General features: G+C 41.7%; 1 protein-coding gene across 6 annotated transcripts in view; it reads right to left on the bottom strand.

Moving 5' to 3' along the window:
* Positions 1-10,175, bottom strand: part of CASK (peripheral plasma membrane protein CASK) — a 37,018-nt gene extending 26,843 nt beyond the window's left edge. For 4 of the 6 annotated variants that reach the window (XM_064693467.1, XM_064693465.1, XM_064693466.1 and 1 more), the window contains exons 1-7: positions 9,909-10,175; positions 9,404-9,516; positions 8,879-8,984; positions 8,688-8,765; positions 7,237-7,594; positions 6,903-7,170; positions 6,496-6,839 (exon numbers count right to left, since the gene is read on the bottom strand). In XM_064693467.1, the coding sequence (XP_064549537.1) occupies positions 6,496-6,839; positions 6,903-7,170; positions 7,237-7,594; positions 8,688-8,765; positions 8,879-8,984; positions 9,404-9,516; positions 9,909-9,967 (1,326 nt within the window). In that variant the 5' untranslated portion in view covers positions 9,968-10,175. Of the gene's footprint in view, positions 1-3,003; positions 3,223-6,495; positions 6,840-6,902; positions 7,171-7,236; positions 7,595-8,687; positions 8,766-8,878; positions 8,985-9,403; positions 9,517-9,908 lie in introns of those variants that run through there. The other 2 variants (XM_064693471.1, XM_064693470.1) reach the window with 1 other exon arrangement.
* Positions 10,176-22,471: the final 12,296 nt, after the last annotated feature.

Raw genomic sequence — 22,471 nt, forward strand, 5'->3', positions numbered from 1 at the left:
TTTTGCACTCGCTTGCGCCGTATGGCAGCGAGTACGACAACAGCAACAACAACCACGACGGCGACGTCGAGGATGAGCTCGATATATGGCACACACTCACTCTAGAAGCTGTGTCTGTGTGTGTGTGTCTGTGTGTGCAGCAGCCGTCGTTGTTGTTAAAATGCTGGCCGTACTGAATTTTGCTGCTGCTGCTGCTGCTGTTGTTGTTGTTGCTGCTGTTGTTGTTGTTGTTGTTGTTATTGTTGTTGTTGCGTACCCGTCCTGTCCAGGCAAAGGCTCGCGGTTTACTGCCACAGTTCCAGCCAGCAAGGTGCACAATTATAGACTGAACTCTGAGTTATCAGCAGCAGTTCGACAATTCTGTCCGCTGCTTAGCTCTCGCAGCTGAATGCAGCAGCCAGCAGAAGAAGCCAGCGTCAGCAGCAGCAGCAGCCGCAGCCGCAGCTTCAGTTTTTCACCTAGCAATCAATTTCCGGTGCAGATGGCAGCTTTATGTCCTTTTCGCATGAGCGCAAAAGAGACGACTATATTGTCGACTATTGCGCTGCCAGCCAGTGGGTGGGCTGGGTGCGAGTAGCTGCTGCTGCTGCTGAATCTGTAATCTGTAAAAGATGCTGTGCAGGGCATGCGCATTGCCTGGACGAACAACATTTTTGGCTGGCCAGGCATTTCTTACTCTGGGCTAACGCTGCCAGCAGCGCAGTCAGCATTGGCGCAGGCAGCGCTGCTATTTGTCTAGCAGCGGCAGCGACGGCGGCGGCGGCGGCGGCAGCGGCAGCGGCAAGTAACGTGAAGGGCTTGCAAAAAATATTCGTAATTTATGGCGCAATGTCTGCGCCACGTAGTCGTTAACCCAATCATCGCCGGCTTCGCCCCGTCATCATCATCAACATCATCGAGCTGCTGCGACTGCGACTGCTGCGACTGCTGCTGCTGCGACTGCGATTGCTGCTAGTTTCGGTTGCGGTCGCATTGCTAAATCATGCCAGCGGCCATAGTCCAAACTAAAGTAGGTGACTTGTGTCCACACACACACACACACACACACACACACACACATAGACACTTATACACAGATATCTTTGGCCAGTTCTTATTTGAGAACCGCATGCGGGCTTTCGCCAAAGGAATCATGGGCAAAAGGAAAGAATGCCGAAGCCACAACCTAATTACTTGTGGCAAGCTGCCCCCGGTGGCAGAAAGAATGTGCAAACATGCTCAAAGGCAGATAGGTAGCCAAACTGGCCAAACTGGCCAAAACTGGGCAGCTTATAAGTTATGGAATCTGGCAAATAATTATGATATGTTTGCGTAGCAAGGCTCAGCGACAGACAGACAGACAGACAATCGATTGATTTGGACAAGGACAACTGGCTGTGCCTGAAATGCTGTCACGTTTAATGCGCAACATAACAGGCTTTTAATTAATGCACAATAAAGTGCAGGGCGTGCTGCAATCCCATCAAGTGCCACAGCGATTCGGAATGCATTCCGAGCCAAGGCCTGCTCCAGGGCCCCGTCAAGGCACAAAATACGTGCCTAGTGTAGGTCAAGGCCCAGAGCACATGTAATACTAGCTATGCGACAGCAGCAGCACCCAATCAACTATTAACATAAAGCTGTCGTTGTCGCAGTCGCAGTCGCAGTCGTTTTGGTCAAAGGGCAATTTGGCAACGAATTTGTCATTTCATCGAGGTGCCAACAACATTTACTGCCCGCAACAACAGCAGCAGTCCGACATTTATGTGTGTGTGTGTGTGTGTGTGTGTGGCCAAAAGGGGTACGCTTAATGTGTCAGTGGGCCGGACAGGGTCGTAACGTGGCCCATAACGTGGCTTGTGTACGGGCCAATTCTGGGCAGGCGCTGCATGCACGCTTGTTGACACGTTTAGTTGCCAGTTCACACACACACGCACACACACACACGCACACACTCGTACATGGATAATCTATGTTGCTTTGTGTACCTTTGCCAAATCACAAACAAGTCAAAGGTACATTGGGCATTGCTCGCCGCGAGTGCGACGGCAGCCAGAATAAATGCAAATTCAATAGCCATTTGCAAATTGATATTGGCATCCAGATACGTTCGTAACTAAATGGGGAAAAAAGCGTGTTACGAACAGGTAACTGACACGAACTAAAAACTCTACTTAGCGTATTTCAGTTATACAATTGGTATATTCCAGTTAAGAGCAGCTTATAGTTAAGGTATTTATAAGTTGGCTCGTTTGTTTTTTTATATAAGAGAGGTCCTTGAGAGTAAATATTCATTTAAAGAACTTTTATCATGGTATCTTAAGGACTTAAAGGCCCATAATTATATTTATAAATATATTGTAGAATAAAGTTACACTGTAGAACTTTTATCATGGTATCTTCAGCCCTTAAATACCTATAAATATATCTTCTTTTTTTTAAATATATTGTAGAATAAATTTACATTCTATATCTTCTATTTTGAAATAAGGTTACAATATTCTGTATCGTATTTATGTCGAATGATTCCGATTGCAGTTCCACGAATCCCTGACAAGCGAATCAATATAAAATTCTAGATAATTTATAATTATTCTATGTACACCTAACTACAGCTAAAGTATAAACAACAAACAACTTTCAACGATTCAAATACATTAATTTAAATGAAAATATAGTCATTCATTTTAGCAGCATAGTCCTTCATTCAAAACATATTTACATGACAATAGTTTTGTTCAAGAATAAATACAAATATTTCAGGGACAAAATTGCAGAAAAAATAACTTGCAACACGCTCGAAAAAGTTGCAGATATGCAAAATGAGCCAATGTGGAATTCCAAATAAATAGCGAGAAAATGTGTAATGTGAAATGAAGCGATTTCATATAGCTCAATATTTATTATGATTCTTATTAGTTCGTTTTACAAGTTGCACAAAACTAACTGTGGCAGCAAAAGTCTTTATCGAACAGCATAATTTCGGCAGAGACGTCTACACCTGCTGCTGCCGTTATAATTTACCTGCAGGTGAAGGTTGTTGTAGTAGCGCGTTATGTGCGGGGGCAAAAGTTCGGCCGTCTCCAGGCCGATCCACTGAAAGACGCTGTATTGTGGCGTTGTTGTTGTTGCTGTTGTTGGCGTTGTTGTTGTTGTTGTGGTTATTATGGATGTGCTGTCGCAGCAACAACAAACGTTCTCCACCTGCTCGACGGCCTCGTCCGCCATTCAAAAGTTCTATGCTAATTTCGTTTGCTTTGCTCGATATTGGCGTCCGCTTTATAATTTGTTTGCATTTTATTTTTGTATCGTGGCACACATTTGAATTTAAATTGAGTTATAGAGGCGCAGTCGATGCTGCAGCACCGTTTCTGACGAAGCGACCGCCCCCGACCCAGTCCCAGTCCCAGACCCAGTCCCGGGGTCGAGTTCTGTACGCCGCCAATGACAGCGGTTGCCTTTTTGTCAATTGCTCCCATGTGGCTTTCGCCGCCAAACACGTGGCTGTAAACTTGGCTACGAGCGCGGCGATGCCTGTGCCCGTGCCCGTGCGCGTACCCGTGCCCGTGCCAAAGCCCGGGGCCAACGTGCTTCTTCTGGAGGTTACTGCGGAAATTCGCGCGTAATTGGCACACTGACACGACACTAAACACTCCAGAGACAACTCGCATTCACGTCCACATCCACATCCACATCCAGATTCGCATACGCGTCCGCGTCCCGTTAATTGGGTCAAGCGAGAGGTGCGCGGCGCGGCGCGGCGCGAAGTGAGACTCACTTGAGAAATAGACTCGAGGTAAAGTTAACTTGACTTGACGAAGGTTTCACCTCACTATTCCCAGAGCTTTGTTTAGCACCAGCTGCTAACCCTTTTGGGGCCGGGCCAAAGCGCCAGCGGCGCGGGCAGAGACAATCGCGAAATCGCTCGTTAGGCGCCTCTTTCACACGTCACTTGCCAAGTGTCAAATAAATCCGACTGGGGGCGCTACGCGGCTCGGGCTCGGGCTGCAGCGTTGTTGTTGTCGTCGTCGTTCCCTCGCGGCGACTGCGCCGCAAACTAAACTGAAATTTGTGCGCGCTTTATTGTTTAAGTCAATCACGAATGCTCGGTTGGTTAGTGCCATGCACACACCGATAAAGTCACACACACACACGCGCGCGCCCGCACGCATGCACGCACACACACATATATATATATACATATATGTAAATGTGTATGCACACGTATATGCATTTGCCCTGCAGCAGCAGCAGCAGCAAGAGCTCTCGCTGCACTTTGCAGCGCCAACGCGCTGAGAGCTGAGAGCTGAGAGAGTGTGAGAGTGGGATAATGCAGCGGATGTTTCGACTGCGCCCGAGGTCCTTACAATAATTATTGTTATTTTTTTTTTCTCTCCAACATACGCCTACCCGACGCCCAACACCCTACACACACACACACACACACACATCTTGCAATCTGCTCTCTGACTGGACGCAGCGTATAGCATTAACACAATCGCTCATTGCTCGCTGGGCCTGCGTTTTGTGCAGTTCTTCATCTCGTCTGTCATTTTTATCCATTTATTTCATTTTTTTTTTCGTCTGTTTTTTTTCCTCTCTCCTTGTTTTGCCATGAATTTATGAAAATGAGACACACAGCTTGCTTCACACACAAAACGCCAAATAGACAGATGGACTGACCGCGGCCCAGCACAACAGCTAACGAATTTCGAGTCATGACTGGCAAATACCCTGTAATCGCAAACTAAAAGTGGACTTGCAACGACAACGGAGCTTTTAGCTGAGATTCGTTGTAGAGAAAGATTAAATTTGTTACATCCAAACTAATTAAACAATTTGCGCTGATTGAAGCTGATTTGGAATAACTTTAAATGTACTACTAGCAAAACTGTATAAGCCAATTCTTCTCTTTGCACCAAATTTAACTTTAATAAAATACAATCAACTCAAAAGAGAAGGCCTCTTCTTCATGTTGAGTGGCTGCAATTGAAATAAATCTTAAAATTTACTCTTGAAAATTTGTAGAGCAATATTTTATATTATCTTTCTGCATATATTTAAAGATATATTAATTAACACATGCATATATAATTGCATTTTGCAACTTTCTCTATTTTTACTTTAATTTTCACTAAGAGAAGACTTCAGAATTGCTTTCTTATTTTTAAAATTCTATAAAAACATAAGACTCAAACAAAATTCCTATGCAGTAGAAATAAAGACATTGTGTCTACAGCATTAACACATTTTTAATACGACAAAGTGAAATAAGGACTAATCCCCATGTGAATTTTCAGCACAGACAGCTATGTTCTCAAGCTGTTAAAATTCCTTTCTATGTGCTCTGTAAGTAGAGGGTATTACGAGAATAAAGCACAGCCGTCCAGCAGCAAAAAAAAGTGTAGTCTGCTTCAAGGAGCAATTAACGACAGTGAATGGCACAGAGTTATAACGTTGATATCAATATACGGCCAGGCTCAGAACATGGCTAAAAGAGGTTGAAAAAAGCTTAACAATGACATACTCTGCATAGAAACGGGTACATCTAACATCTAAGCCTTCAGTTCATCAAACAAATCGAAATTTAAAGCAGATCAATTCGCAATGCCTTCGCAAATTGTTTGAAAATAATTAATTACAAAACCAACAAAATTCCTTTCTCAATTAAACGTCTGTGAGATAAATAACTAAAACTTATTTACCAAAAACTATAGCAAAGATTTTCTTATAATCCTTTCTGTCCTTGCACGGACTTTCGTTGGTTTATTTTTTGACGTATAAGCATTAATTGTTAATATTTTAAGTGTATTTAAACATCGTTGAGAGGCGAACGGCCTAAATACGACATTTTGCTCTATAGTTAAATGTTTTTCTGTTGGTCTGTTGCAAATGTGTGGCACTCGCCGACGACAACAACATAGGCCCTTGAGTTGTGTAGCATACTTTCGTGCGCAAAAAGCCCTAAGGGGGAAGCTAGAGGAACGGACACTGGCGCAGGATTTAGTGCCGTCCAGCCAGCAGGGCATCCGTACCGTCCGAATTTCATTTGGGTTTATTCTGATTAAATTGTTTGTATTTTGGTTGCATTAGCTGGCGCAGTTTGTTTGCTCATGTATTGTATGTACATTGTATGCCGGCGAGTGTGTGTCCCTGTTCGAGTGCAGGATTAGTGACTGCCAGCGACAAGCAGAGACAGCTCTTTGGGAGTGGATAGTAATGGTGGCGGTGGTGGTGGTGGTTCGTGGCCATTTACCTTTGCATTTGTTTGCTGGCACTAAATACATTTCAAATTTGCTTTGGCTTATGTTAAACCGAACTACAGAGTGGACCGTAGATTGCTAAGACCGCATGGCCGGTAGCTGACATGAATCATATATATATATATACAGCGCAACAATGTAGATAATCATGTGCCTCAGTTGACAGCTTGCCACAAATATATAGCCACAAATATACATATATATGCAAAGTAAATATGCATATACAGAATAAATACAATAAAAGTGCACTAACCTGCAAGTGCGGCGCGGCGAGCAGCTGCATCAGCTCATCCTTGGCATACTTATTGCCCCCGGCGGAACTGGCCGATGACAACAGCTCCAGGACATCGCGACTGCGCGCAACAGCCTCGGCGCTGGGCGCCCGGCCGTTGGTCGTGATGACCGAGGAGCTGATGCGATCGAAAAGCTGCAGAAATTGTTGCAATCGAGCATCGCGCAGCATATCACGCAGCACGTCCTCATCGACGTGCGCGTCCTGCAGCGAATAAATGTCATCCAGACAGTCCAATATACGCTGCACTGCCTCAATCCCCGCCTCCTCGTCTGCCCACTCGTCCGGTGCGCCCGCAATGGGCACTGTAAAGCGGAAAACTTACTATTAAAGCAATTGCTCGACTATTTTCGTTTATCCAGACTTACTATCCGCATCCGTGGCATAGACCGGATCCATGTTGGTGCCACCAGCAATGGCCTGCACGGCGCCCTTGAGCTTGCGTCGCGCATTATAGCGCTTCAATTCCTCAACAGTATCCGCCAGATGCGTGCGCTGTAATTTGTCGCGATCACGTATCCAGGGATGCTCTAGCACCTCGGTTATGGATAGTCTGTGGTGTGGATTGGCGGCGAGCATTTTCATGACTAGATCCTTGGCATTGGCCGAAATTGATTTCCATTCAGGTGCTTCAAACTGAAAATCAAAAAGGTTAATCATATTATTATTATATATCATATTATTAATCATCTGTCCACTTACCGATAGCCTTCCGCGTGCTATAGACTGCTGCAGTCGCACACCGGAACCCAAAAAGGGCAGCCTACCCGAGAGCAGAACGTGCAACATTACACCTGCCCCCCAAACGTCGCAGCCTTTGCCATAAAGACGCCGTGTGACCACCTCTGGCGCCATGTAGTGCGGACAGCCCACGCGTCCGTGTGTTTCTATGGTTTCCCGCGTGCCCGGCAATTGTATCGCCGAGCCGAAGCCGCCAAGTTTCACTGGCGCCGAGTTGTCCACTGTCGCCAAAAGTGCACAAGCGGGCCGCACATCCCTATGCAGTATATCGTTCTCATGGCAGTAACGCAGCGCCTCCAGTATTTGGCGCATATAATGGCTGTTGGCAATAACAATACAAAAAGTTAATGAAATTATGCGACATTTATCAAAATAACCTAATTAGTATTTTGTTAAGTTTACAGATAGTTGACTGTTTGCAAATATGTTTTACTCAGATTTACCAAAAAAAAATATGGAGTAAATAAAATAAAGCAAAAATGCATGTAACTAATGCAGCTCAGCTTTAAAATAAAAACTAACTCCTTTCAGTTAGATTAACTATTCAATCTAAATAATATGTAATCAGCTTAGTAGTTGATATATGTATTTTAAAAATAAATGAATGCAATTCTTGGAAATAACTTTGTTGTTACTTACATATAAAAAGAGTTTCTACAGACATATGAACTTGTCATAAACTATTTCGACTATAAGGAATGGATTCTAAGATAGTTGCCTTATTATTTTGTTTGGTTAACTCTCCTCTAATCTAATTCATAGCTTTAACTATTAAATATGTGAAATAACTATTCAATTGCAAAAGTGTAGAAACTTCGCAAATTATGTTGAAATACACGCCTATCTTGTTAACGATCGAAAAGAATTCAGAGCGGGTTTACAATGCCAGATTATTTAATATTAAAATCCACACAATCTGTTTAAAATATTTATATCGAATAGCTAAGTACATCGGAAGTAAAGAGCTGTCTCTGCTGGCATTCAAACATAGTTAATAACACTATGCAACAGCATATAATATCTTTTAATAAGAGGGATATATTTTTCGATTTGGCAACTCTAATAAAGAAATGGAGTTATTTCAATTATGCTTGGACAAGGGCTAATTTAACTTTAACTAACTCCGAAGTAATAGATGGTACAATATCTATTGCCTTTAAACAAAACATTTAAAAGCTCCATTTCATTATTAAATGTTTCAAATCTATTAAAAAATATAAATTTCAGCGGTAACAAAAAATGTAATTCCGTTGCATAGTGTAATTAAAATCGAAATGTGGCCTAATTCATTTGTCCTAAGTATTCCCATTAAATATTAATTGATTGCCCTCATATAGAATCTGATCGATTGAGATTTGAAGTAAAAACCTCCGTTATAATACTATAATTCTGGGCAATGTGTCGATGCTCACCAAGCCACCGCCTCGCTGTAGACAAATCCTGCGACGGCACGCCGCACAACCTCAAAGCACAAATCGGAGCCTTCCATGCTGCAAGCAAGAGGAAATGAAATATTTAAGTGGCCCACATTCGAATGTAAGTAAATATATATATACAGAAAGTTGTGTGTGTGTGTGTGTGTGTGTGTGTGTGTGTTACTTACAACTCAAAGACCATGTAGAGCATGCCCTCGGAACTGTAGGTTTCGAGCAGCTCGACTATGTGCGGATGCTTCAGCATGTGACATATTGTGGCTTCGCGTTTCAGATCTGTAATGGCGCGCAATTAGTTGATATTAGAATAAGTAACATTTGTATGGCCGCCCGCGCGCTCGCACCACCCCCTCACAAGGCGCCCAGCGCCCTTGTCCGGGACACCAGCTGGCCGGGAGCTCTAATGGATTTGGGGCTGACTTATGTGCCAGCCATGTATCATTTAGTCAATATCCGAGTGCAGACGCCAGTTCATTTGAGCAATTTCTTTTTAATTGGCCCGTCGACTAAGTTCTAAGCTGCGCATACCCTGTCCCGTGCTGCGCGAACGGCACGTTCTTAATTTTGCTCCGTTGTTACCGCACAATTAGTAGCAGCAAATTTTGTATAATTTGCGCACAGCTTAATTATAATTTATTCACTGAAAGTGCTTCGGGAGCTGCGCTTGGGGCAAGGTCGTCGTCGCCGTAACTCACCCGCTGTGCTCAGTCCGGGGCTCGCCGTAAACTTGGCCACATCAACAATTTTGACAGCGAACTGCTGGTTGGACTCTCGATGTATGCAGCGTCGCACAATGGAGAAGGGTCCTCTGCGTAGTGTTGAAATGTATGGAATGCAAAAAAGTAATAAATGTTTAGTAAAAGTTATGAACTGATTTCAAATGTCCTCGCTGACCTTATCGGGCCAAAGGCTTGCAAACTTGCCAAACATATTCAACATATTCGTGTCAAAACTAGCGAAATTTCGTTGCTTGGATCGACTAAACGAGCGCCACATAAATATTAATGCATAATGTAAGAGTCGGCGCCCAAAACTTGTTTGGCCAACTTTTGAGGCAAGCTGCTGTTTGCCAAGTTCGCATTGAATGCTGGCCCCCGTTTGGGGCGTCGACAGATGATTTAGTGCGTGCAACACATAATGAGATGTGGCAGCCGAAGCGACTAGAGGAAGAAGAAGAATGGGAAAGCAAATGGAACTCACTTGCCAATAACCTCGCACAGCTCGTAGACATCGTCAAAGAGAATTTCGTCTTCGGTCATTTTGAATAATTGATGAATTAATGCGTGCGCCCGCCTGGCTCAATTGCTTTTTCGAATATTGATGAGCACCACTGCACCACGGCTGCGGCTCCCGGCTGCTCCCCGACTACGGCTCCGCTCCTAATGCTCCTGGTCAAACAACAAGTCGAGTCCACAAAACTTCAATGAACTTTAGTCTTTGCTACGAGTTTCGAGTTCTGTGTGTGTGTATGTTTTCTTGTTGTTGTTGTTGCTTCGTTGTTGTTGCTGCTGTTAAAGATTCATCTCGTCGCATGTAACTGAAAAATGACACAGAAAGTTGTTAATGTGAGTAAACACAGGGCGCAGGAAACAAAGTAAACGGAAATCAAAATGGGCATTCATCAGGTCCTGCAGATGTGTCAATCACAGGTGGCCGAGTGCCCACCGAACCCAAATCAATTACAGCCCCAAAAAGCGTTTCGAAAATTTCCACCGACCAAAAGGAAGTTTAACTGTCAGTTAACGATTTGAATTTCGGAACGGAAATGTTTGCCTGCGCTCGTCCACAAAATGTAAACAAGGCATTTACTGTTAGACTCTGCCACTACACTGGCCAGCATAGTAGAGGAACAATAGCTCCTAAATGCTGGACAAGTTTTCCTTCACCTTGTTTTTCATCTTTCTTATTTTTGTTTTTTTAAGCTTATAATAGTTGAGGTTTTATTATGGGCAGAGCACACTTGAAGTCGAAACACACTTTTTTGATGGTACTCCAAACTACGAGAGTGAGAGTGAGCGCCGACAGTAAAGAGAGAGAGCGAGTGGGAGAGGGAGAGGGAGAATGCAAGGGGGTGCGGGGGTGTGGCTCAAAGCGCAGGCGCGTGGCGAAGTTCGTGTAAAAATGCCAAAAATTGTAATCGTAACAATGTAAGCAATGCCATAAAAATTCTCACAGGGTCTGGATATCCGGGACTGCGTGTACAAGAGTTGAGTAGTTGACAAATGCAACAATTTGGAATGCACTCGGCTCTCAATCACGGCAGGATCAGGTCCTGGGCAGCACACTTACACACACACACACACACACACACATGTACACATATATATATATATATATATGGTCACGTTTAATGCAGAGCGCGCATTGGGCGCGGTATGGCTCGAGGCTCAGGGCTCGGTCTCGGGCGAAGGTTTTACCTTGCTCGTGAGTGCCTTTGCCGCCGCCGACGTTGTTGTAAAATTCCTTGACACTTTCAACTGGGCGACCTTACCACACACACGCACACACACAGACACACACATAGAGAGAGACACACATGTATACGGAAGGCAACTTGTCGCGACAAGTGCCACCGCCTCACAATTAAGAAATTGATTCTTTGTTGAGTATTTTTACAAAGGATTTGCATTGCTCAGTCACTGCCGTTGCTATCATTGCCTCCTCCCACGCCCACTACGCCCCCACGCCCACACCAACTGATGGGCATACTAGCGTACGCACACACACACACACACACACACCCGCATACATATCGTGTATTCATTTAGGTACAAACCCCTCCAATCTCAGCACCGCACAACCGAATTTTTGCACACAATTTTATATTACGGCTTGAGACATATCCAATACTTGATTCCCACGGTCGCTAGAAGCTCAGTCGATAGTTGTGCACTTTAATTTTATAGTATAATTTATTTAATATTGCTATTTGTTCACTTATTTTAACTTAAAACAAACACGGCCCGTAAATTGATTGGCAAAGAACTGGTGGCAACTGAACCGGCTCGCTGTGATGGAACTAGAGTACCACTGGTTCGCCTATTGTGAATGGACTTTTTCTGTAAGGTGGCAGCACTGAATTTACAACAAAGATGTTAAACATCTACTGAAATGTAAACATTAAATTGATTTCCACAGTCTGGCAGCCCTCAACTTTTGAATCTTTCAAATTATATTCTTATCAGTTAACTTCATAGATTCATTATCAATATGTTGCTTATGAGAATTTGCATGTGTAGAAGACAACAATGCAAACATATTGAAAACAGTATATTTAGAAGTTTCCAATTAATATTTTGAGTGGCCTGTGTATCAAATTGCAGATCCGAAACGCTTCAACTTAATTAATGTCTGGAATCAATTGCAATCTGCTTTAAATAAAAACATCAATTAAATTTATTTTTATATGTTAAACAGGCAGTTAACGAATTATTCCTACAGCTGTAAGGGTCCACCCTGTTAACATAGGTTGATGTGAAAAAACCTGGCTCACAAAAAATACTGACTTTATATGTGGTATTAATGCACTCTGGCAACCTTACGGATTATTCGTAACGCGGGTGATTTAAAAGAACCGCGCAACAAGAATTCAAAAAAATGTATTCACCGAATTGAGTTCGATATGCTTTTAACCTTATCAATGCGATATTTGTATATTTGTATAACAATTGAGATAATATTTAAATAATATTTAATGTAAGAATCTCCATATCGAATTGATTCTTGTTATTGGTGGTCATCGCCATGTACTTATAATAAATATTTTACCTTTCCAGCATGTGTGCGTTCTATGGGAATTAAGTATTTTCTTTATCCCTATAAGAGCTGTCTTTAACGTGCGACTTAGTCGAAATAGCCGTCTTTGAGTCGACCTATTGGTTGGATCAACGCTTAAAGCCCATTTTAGACTTGTGGTGAGAAATTTGAAGACAAAAGTAAACACACCTTTAAGCTTTTCTAAAAGAGAATTGGCGCAAGGATCTTCGAGAATGAGTTGAGGTCGATCGAATACTAAACAAAATATGTTCCGCGCTTGTTCCACTATTGCGGGTGGAATTTCCCAAAAGCGCGACTTAGCGTCATAACATAAAATAACTATAGTGAAAAACGTCAGCTTCCTAGAGATTGCCAATCAGTCAGTCAGTCAGCCAGTCAGTCAGTCAGTCAGTCAATCAGTCCGTCAGGCTAAAGAGATTTAAGTATTTAGATGTAGTTAAGCATATTAAGTTGAATTGCTTCCTTACTAAACTCAAAATGTATCTTCAATAATAGTTCGACTGATATAAAATACCTTAATATATGCAAATATGCAAACATTATAAGCATTATTTAAATGATTATCTCGGTATGGGCATAAACCATTTGATAAACACATTAGAAATTATTAAGACTTCAGAATTAATATGCCGGTCACAAGCACTCTCCGAAAACCCACACACAAAAGGTGCGTAATCTTTAAATCAACTGCGTCTACAAAACGAGCGACCGGGAACCCAAACGTAAACATCATCAATTACAAAGGCAACAACAGCAACAACAACAACAACAATAACATGTCGAAAATCGTAGGTCGCAATGCAGTTGCGTTGGTTGACAACAGGCAGGGGCAGCGGCAGTGGCAGAGGCAGCGGCAGAGGGAACATTCAGAGCTGCAGCCACTCAGCTGAAATCAAAATCAAATTCAACGCCAACCAATCGCCACCGTCGCCGTTGTCGTCGCCGTCGCTGCCGACGTCTCGCTGCCCGCGCCCTTCGCCCGCTGCCTGCGCCTGCGCTGGCATTGTCGTCATTATTTGGACGCGTCGCGACTTGCGACTGTCGCGCTTAATGCGTGTGGATTGGACATGGACGTGAACGTGTAGGATTCGAATTGACATTATAAAAACTGGTTTGCTGCCAATATATATTGTTTTTTTCTTTTCTTCTTCTTTTTTTTTTTGCTGGTTACGCGTCCTACGCAGCGCGCCTCTGCACCTACCTTCGCCTCAGCCGCAGCGTACCTGCCCACTTGCTGCTGCTGCTGCTGCTGCTGCTATTGTTGCCCCTAGGACATTACCTGCAACTAGCTGCTGCGAACAAACCGAAAATCGAAAAAAGCGCGCCAAATGCGGCAAGGCATAATCTCGTAATAATCCCAACAGTTCCGCATGTACAGTTATGCGTAAATAGATAAGATTTGCTTTAGATAAGAATAGCTTAACTTGGGTCTATATAGTATTCGAAATCCAATTCGAATATTTTGGGTTGGGTTTTGTTTAGTTTTTTAATTCTAGCTTAATTACCAAGCTCCAAATATTAATTAAATATAATTAAAAAATTAATAGATTTTAATGCAGCATTTTGCTTTTCATCTAATCGATTTTAAACTAATTTTAAAATATATATTTTAAATAAAATTTGATATATGTAGAGATATTAATAGAAAACCTACGTCTAAAATTAATTGAGTTCGGGCAAAGCCAATTAATTCCCTTTGGTTTAATATGAAATATAAATAATATGCCGTGATTTAGATTATGATTCCAATCAAACTTTTCGGAATCGTAATGAATTGATGATATTTATCAAAATTTTTGAAATCGAAATGAATTGGTGAATCCTTTTTCGATTTCGATCAAACATTTTGAATTCGAATCGGATTGGTGTACTTTCTTTTGATTCCGATCCACATTTTCGAAATCTAAATGAATTGGTGAACTTAATTTCGATTCCGATCAAACTTTGTGAATTTGCATTAGATTGGTGAACTTAATTTCGATTCCGATCAAACTTTGTGAATTCGAATTTTCCTAATCTAGATTTCGAATTCGATTAATCTTTACGGAATCGAAACGGATCGTTTTCTTGGCAAACTTTTACAGTTTTAACTGACATTACTTTTATTTATTTAATTAGGTAATCTTTTCTACAAAATTATTATATAATACTTTCTTGAAAAAAACGCCAACGACATCTATGGAAACTGAACCAACCTGTATTCAATTGAGGCTGCAATTAGTCTTCGTTTCGCCTGGGGTCAATCAAAAATCATTTCAGCTGGCATTTTAAACAAAAATTTAACGAATTAATGAAACAGCTAGAAACAGTTGAGAGTGGGAATAAAAACGATTCGAATTCGATTCGAAATCGATTCGAATTCACGCGGAAGCAAGAAAACCAAAACGGAAACGGAACGAACCGAACCGAATCGAAACCTAGAAAAGACCGGAATATAATTATAAATTTGAATACGAAATGCTTTCATATCGAAGACTTTTCATAAGTCTCAATATATCCTTAATTGATATAGATTTTAAAGCAAGTCGCAAAGAACATTTAAATATTTAATGAGAGCAACTGATAATGTATTTTTTAAATATTTAATGAGAGCAACTATCAATGTATTTTAAAAAAAAACCCTTTCAAATTTATTCAGGCACATTTAAATAAATTAAAATACTTCCGACTGAATTTTCGATAAAAGAAACTTTAATTATTACACGCTTGAATTGCATTTAGAAAGTAGAGTTTTTTTTTTTTTTAAAAAAAAAGGTTATCAGTTACAAGGTAAACGCACAGATTGTCAGGTAAATTGAAGCACGTGCATAAATATGTTGTTTGAAGTATCTCATGTTTCAAAAACAAACTTTTGTGCCTAATGTCCGATGTTAACGGATCATCGGGAACTGATCAGCTGGCGAAGGATCAAGGCCCTCCCCCAATTTGCATTTGATGTATGTAGTCAAATTACGTTGCCCGGAAAGGCCGTCTGTACGCATATTTATTTACCGTAGTGCCCGACCCCGACCCCGACCCCGACCCCGACCCGGGCCCATATGGCAGCAGCAGCAGCAATTAACTCAGAATGTCATTAACCAGCCTCGTAGGTGAGAGACGCTCGCAGACTGACATCTGACAGGCATCAAAAGCGGGCACAGCCTGGACAGGCACAGCCTCAGTCCCAGTCCCAGTCCCAGCCAGATCAGCCCGGACAGAGTTCTCTACGGTCTGGTTATGTTTCTGGTTCAGCATCAGCTTCAGTCGAAACGAGTCAAAAAACGCCCTCGCCCTGCCAGCGTGTTGCCCCGCCCCGCACCGCCCCGCCCCGCAGCCCCGTTGTATTATATTCCTCGACGTTCCACCTTGGCATTAAACGCTTGATTAAATTTCACTACAAATGGGCTGGGCAGCGTATATGCATATAGGCATGTGTGTGTGTGTGTGTGTGTGTGTGTGTGAATGTGGAAAAAAGGTCATCTCGCGACTTGGCCATATGTTGTTTATATGGTTAAAGATATTCCTATGCGGATATTTGGCCTGTCATGCCGCGCACAAAAACAAAACTCACGCACACATAGACACTCGGTTAGAAAGCACAGATCTTCACACACATTAGGCGTGTGTAGAGTTTTTCTCTGTTTTCTCTCTGTTTGTTTTTTTTTTTTGCCGCATTTTTTACATATCATTTCCCATGCAAGCTTTGCCGTTGCCCTTCCGGGGGAAGCCTAAAAAGTGCGCCGCCAGCGGAACGTGGTGAGAAAATGTTTTGCATTATTTACATATTTCTTTCTTTTTTTGATTAACTGCAGATCTGACTGCGGATCTGTCTCTGGCTTTGGTTCTGGTTCTGGTTCTGGTTTGGGTTCTCTTTAGCAGGACATCCGTGATGATCTCCGGGCAAGTTGGTTGTCGGTTGCGCTTGCTTTGGTTTTGTCGGTTTTATCGCTTCGCTTCCTGCCGCGTCGCTGAACCTGTTGCTCTCATTAACAAATTGTCAGGTGTGCTAACGTCGACGTCGACGCTGCAGTTATTCGTCATGCTTTGCTTAATGAGCGCAGAGGCGCAGCCGGAGACGGAGGCGACTTTACGAGCGTCCAGAACATGTTTGCAAGTCAACTGTAAAAGCATTTAAACGGAAAGTTTGCCGACTCTCTCCCCCACTCTCTCTCTCGCTCGCTCTCCCACTCTATCTATTGCCTCGCTCTCGCTCGCTCTCTCTCTCTCTCTCACTGGCCGCACTTTCTGTTTACCTGCTTGTAAACAAACGTCGCCTTAATCAATTCGTTAAAATGCTCAAACTCCAAGTGATAACAAACAAAGGCGAGACGCAATGAAAGAAAGGCCCATTCCCCGTTCCCGTTCCCGTTCCCGTCCCCGTCCCCAGTCTCAGCTCTCAGTTCCAATAACCAGCATCAGAGATCGGGCTGCATCTCGTCTGCGGATGGGCCATGTTTATTTTCTCACAAAGGCGGTAAAACAAATAAGAGTTGACTTTGGGAATTGATTTTGAAAACCTAATCAAATTGAGCAGCCGTCGCCGCCGTCGCCGCCGCCGCCGCAGCAGCTTCTCTAATTATACCCTAACAAGTTGGCTATAACGAATTCCTTAGAAAACTTGCACTAAAATTTAAAAATTCGATATTAATCAGACAGTTATCAAAATTGCAAACTGTTTTAACTACAAAAGGAATCTTTATTTGAATTAAGATAACAATCCTAAATAAACACCAACTAAGTAATGCTCTAATATAATGAGTCGAGGAATAATTCGAGACTTCTGTGGAAAATGACGTAAATAGAACAATGTCAAAAAAAAGTATAATTCTTGTATTTATTTCAGTTTATTTATTATTTTACAGTTGTAAGACTCATCATCAAATGTGTAGATACCCTATGAGATACCCTATATCCATCATCGAACTGTCATTATAAACACTCGAGCACAAACACACATGTAACCCGTTATGAAAATGATATGATATGCGTATAATATGATATATATTTGTGAGAGTATATATACCAAATTTCAAATCTCTGGCTTTTTTAGTTTTCGAGATCGGATGGACAGACAGACAGGACTAGATCGACTCAGCCGTCGTCCTGATCGTAACTACAGGCCAGGGATTCTTTCCTCTACCTGTAACATATTATGCCATATTGTCAAGCATTTTCAATAGATACTTGGCATAAGAAAAAGGATTATTCATTAGAATTGATTGGTTTTGTTTTATTACTTTCTTGAGTGTGCGTTTCAACATTCTGAATATACAAAAATAAATAATTAAATTAATTTATTATTATTTATTAATTAATTAAATTGCACATTTTCAGATACATTAAGTTGCTGAGAAGATGAGTTATATATTTATGCATACATATTTTTCGTTCGTAATAAAAGAGAAAAAGAATGAACTTAACTTTTACTTGTGAAAGAAATTAGAATTTTTCTTAAAATTTAAGTGTGGCAAATTATTAATATATTAGTTATAAACACAATTGTCAATCTGTCTAAAGTAAACGCCACCTGTCTAAGTCGAGTCCGAATCTGAGAGCATACAGCAGTCGACTTACTCTGGTTGTTTTCCCTATAGCCCCACCCAGAAGTCGCATTTGGGTCTCTGATTTCTCTGGCTCCAGTATCTTTATCGTCATGAAATATCCAAATTAAACGTAAGCAAATGCCAGCCGCCTCTCAGCTATGTAGGGGTTGCATCTTTTCGTATCTGTAAATAGCAAGACGGCAGCGCAGCCGAGTGCGGCATTTTATGCAACACACGCCAAAATGTGAAGCTGCCTTTGGGGTGGCGGCACCCGGCCTCTGCCCGGCCCGGCCTCGGCCCGGCCCCAATGGATCACGTCGCAACAGCCAGACAGAGCGCATCATTTGCATGGCCAGACTTAACGATTGTTGTTGTCGTTGTTGTTGTTGTCGCTGTTGTTGTTGTTGTTGTTTATGCAAACGCATGGGGCATGTCTCCCGCAACTCTAATGAATCCAATGCCTGCTGCGTCCGCCCGTCAGTCAGTCAGCTTTTCCAAGCAACACAATGAAAAACATTTTCCTGTCCCCGACTGCGTTCTTTTAATTCTTTTTCGTTGTGTTGTTTTCTCTCTCAACTCCTTCAACCTCTGCCCCACACTCTCCCTGACGTTCAACTTAACGAAAATCCATATGATGTCGTTGACTTTTTTGTGTTTTAACATGCGTCGACAGCGACGCCGACGTCGAAGTGCTTCGATGAATCTCTCGCTGACACACACACACGTACACATACATATATACACACTCACACATAGGCGCGCATTCAAATGTGCATGTTACCGTTGTTGTTGTTGTTGTTGTGTATCGTGAATGCTCTCTCTAATCTTCTAATGTCATTGAACTTGTTCCTTTATGATGTTTTGCTGCTGTTGTTGTTGTTGTTGTTGTCGCTGTTGCTGTTGTTGTTGTTGTTATAGTTCGCATTGCGCACAACTCTATTATTGTTGTTATTATTCGCAAGCATTTTCCGCATGTTGTTGTTGTTTTGGTTGTTGTTGCTTGTCTCTGATTCTAGTCATATTATCCATGCCTGCCTGCAGCTCGTTCAGCTCTTGTCTCGTATTTTATGTCATAGTACAAAAACAACAACAACAACAACTGATGACAACGATAACAGCAACAACAACAACAAGAGCTGCACACGTGCATTCTGCTGCTGCCGCTGCTGCTGCTGCTGCTGCGTCTCTGCAATTATTTCCAATTTAGCAATACAACACTGGCTCCAGCAGATGGCCTCAGCCTGCCCTGCCCTGCCCTGCCCTGCCCCGCCCCGCTGCAGTGTCAGCTCCCGGGCAAGTGCTTGAGCTGTGGCCCGGCTCCTATTGTCTTTTCAGTGGCAGTTCATTGGCCGGCCGCCAGTTGATGGAGCCCCAGCTGCAGCAGCAGCAGCATCAGCCGCAGCAGCAGCATCACGGCTGGGGTCAGGTCTGCTCCATGCAATTACTTCATGTACTTGGACTGCAATAACACGGACGCGATGAGTAGTGGAAAGTCGAGAGTCGGGCATCGGGCATCGGGCATCGGGAACTGGGCATCGGACTGTACGTAAACTGGTTGCAGTTGCAGGATGCTGTACTGGGACGAGTAGACGCTGCATAAGAGTCTACTATCTATCTATCTATGGCCGGGCCTAGGCTAGGCAAGGCAAGGCTTGGCTTGCATCGGAAAAACCAGTTATGTGGCAGGGCTTGTTGCACGCCTGCTTGCCGCCGCGTTGTCAGCGGCAATGATCAGGCCAGGAGCAACAACATCCAGCCTAGACCTGTTGCTGATTGTTGTTGTTGTTGCTGTCGTTGTTGTTGTTGTTGTTGTCGTTCTGGCTTGTTGTGGCAGCAACTTAAAGGCTATTGACTTTGTTATTTCTATTGCCCGTCTTTGGGCATACAACACTTCCTCCTCCAGCTGGATAATGCTCTTTGCGGCAGTTCGTTGAACCGCGTCACATTCTAATGTCCAGCAAACGTGTTTGGCAACTTGCAACAGTGGGAGGTGCAACACCAACAACAACAACAACAACGACAACTAACGTCAACAACTATCGGACCTTTATAATTGCTCGCGAGTGAATTGAAATTGTTATGAAATTCATATTGAACAAGGCGGAGTACGAGAGCCGGGTATGCCCGACTATTGTTACCCTGAATCAACATCAAGCTTATTCATTTTCTAACTAAATATCTATTTAATTCCTAATCTCTAAATTCACTTTTCTCCTACTTTGTTCCTATTTTGAATATCTTGCTCTCTGTGTCGGTGAGGTTTCTACGGATCCGGAACAGGAAAAGCTTAATCCAAGCCTATCTCTTCTTTTTTACTCTTATTCACATTATGGAAAATATGTTCTGAAAAGATTCGTGCAATTTAAGGGACATATGTAAATATGGCACCAAAATATGTGGAGATACCAAAAAGATACCAAATTTCTAGCATTACAAGGGATTTTTCTCCAAAAAGGGGAAATATACTGGATATATGACATATATCCAAAAGTCTACATACCCATTTTGGTATATATCTAACCATTATAGATAAGGTATGCCTAAAAACCAAGTCTCAAATCGATTTTAATCGATATGGGATTCCAGTCTCTAGCTTATAAAGCTTTCGATATCGACGCGATTACAAAGATGGACAAACAGATAGACTCAACTCTAATCAAGAAATTGTTAAATTGTTAAATTGTTGTTGATAAGGTATATATATATAATTTATAGCCCTCTTAGCCATTTTAAATGACTGCCGGCAAATTTGACGTGCGAAATAAATTGGGACATTTTCTACCAGAAGCTAGCAGATATGGCATCTATAATGGTAAAAATCAACAAGTAAGAGGTTCTAGTCGGGAAAGCAGAAGCGCATGAATATGTGTGTGTGTGTGTGTGTGTACATGTATACAGAAATTCTTGGAATTTGCGCTAGCTGCTGCTAACACGTGCGCACATAACTTTTGTGTTTCTTAACCGATCTTAATGAAATTTTCGACAGTACATCTTATTGTAGAATAGAATAAAGAATATTTATGTATTCTCAAAAATGCAATTGCATATAAATTGTGGCTTTGATGGGCAATACAGGTTGGATAATTAACTTGATTTATAGCTTTGAGGTGGTAGCGGGGAGGTATAAAATGAAAGATATATATATGCTATTCTAGAAGCTACATGTCAAGTTTGGGGACTCTAGCTCATATTATTTGCGAAAGTTGCTGAAAAAACAGGATTTCGATATCGATTTTTATCGATTACTTGGAAACGGGACAAGTTATCGAATATCGGAAACAAACTCGATCTGCGCAGGGACTAGGAGGACCTTCAGCCTTCAAGTCTCTAGCTCTTATAGGTTCTGAGATCTTTGCGCTCATACATACGGACGGTCGGACAGACGGACGGACAAACGGACAGACAGGCCCACATGGCTTGATCGACTCGGCTGTTGATGCTGATCAAGAATATATATACTTGATGGGGTCGGAGATGCTTTCTTCTGCCTGTTACATACATTTGCACAGATACACCCATTAATGGGTTCAGGGTATAAAAATATTGTCGGTATCAACGGTTTGTGGCACAAAATGCCGAATTTTTGATTCATTTTAAATTGTTTGTACTTACCTGATAAGATTTAAGTTAACAGCCATTATAAATATCAATGAATGGTTATAATGACCGCCAGCGCCAAAAAACTAATCTCTGCAAATATACTTTAGGTTCGAATTGCTTAGGAAGTACTTCAATTATGGCTAATATAATATGAAATTTAATTAGTGAGTCAAAATTGTGTAAAAATAATAAATTATTTGCTTATGCTTCAAATCAAATGTAGTATTTATTAATAACTATGATGGGTTTTCTATAGGTTTTTTTAAAAAGAAAAATACAACTCCCATATCACGAAGATTACGATATCTGAAGTCAAGCTGGAGTAAAAACCAGGTTATCAGGCAAAACTTTCCACTTACAACCAGACGATAGTTCGCATGTTTCACGTAAAAACCAATTGGAGCGATAAATATATTGAGTTGGGAAAAAATATAAAATAAAAGCGGATTTCTAAATTCCTCTTACTTAGTTTTGAAAACTTCTCCATTCTCAAACTGTCTCGGGCTGTGCCTTGGTGCATTTTTGCCGGGCATATTGTAAAGGGATTTTAAAGGCATATTTTGTCATCCTATCTAAGGATGAAATTTGTTATTATATATAAATTAAATATACTGCAGCAAATGTTTCTTGTAGATAGATGAACCTTTTTTCTACAATGCCTGAATAAATGAAAACATATCCTACCAAAAATATAAAAAAAAATTTTGAATAAAAATATAAAAAAGATCTATTTACCTTATTTTTCCTAAAATGCCTGAATAAGTGAAGGTAAATCCTACCAAAAATATAATAACAAATTTTGATTAAAAATATTAAAATAAATTTTAATAAATAAAAAAACGGCTTCAATTACGCAAGTTTTAA

The sequence above is a fragment of the Drosophila montana genome, unplaced genomic scaffold (assembly GCF_035044405.1).
Source record: "Drosophila montana isolate Dmon_TW-CO22-7 unplaced genomic scaffold, ASM3504440v1 contig_3733_1, whole genome shotgun sequence".
Classification (NCBI taxonomy): Eukaryota; Metazoa; Arthropoda; class Insecta; order Diptera; family Drosophilidae; genus Drosophila; species Drosophila montana.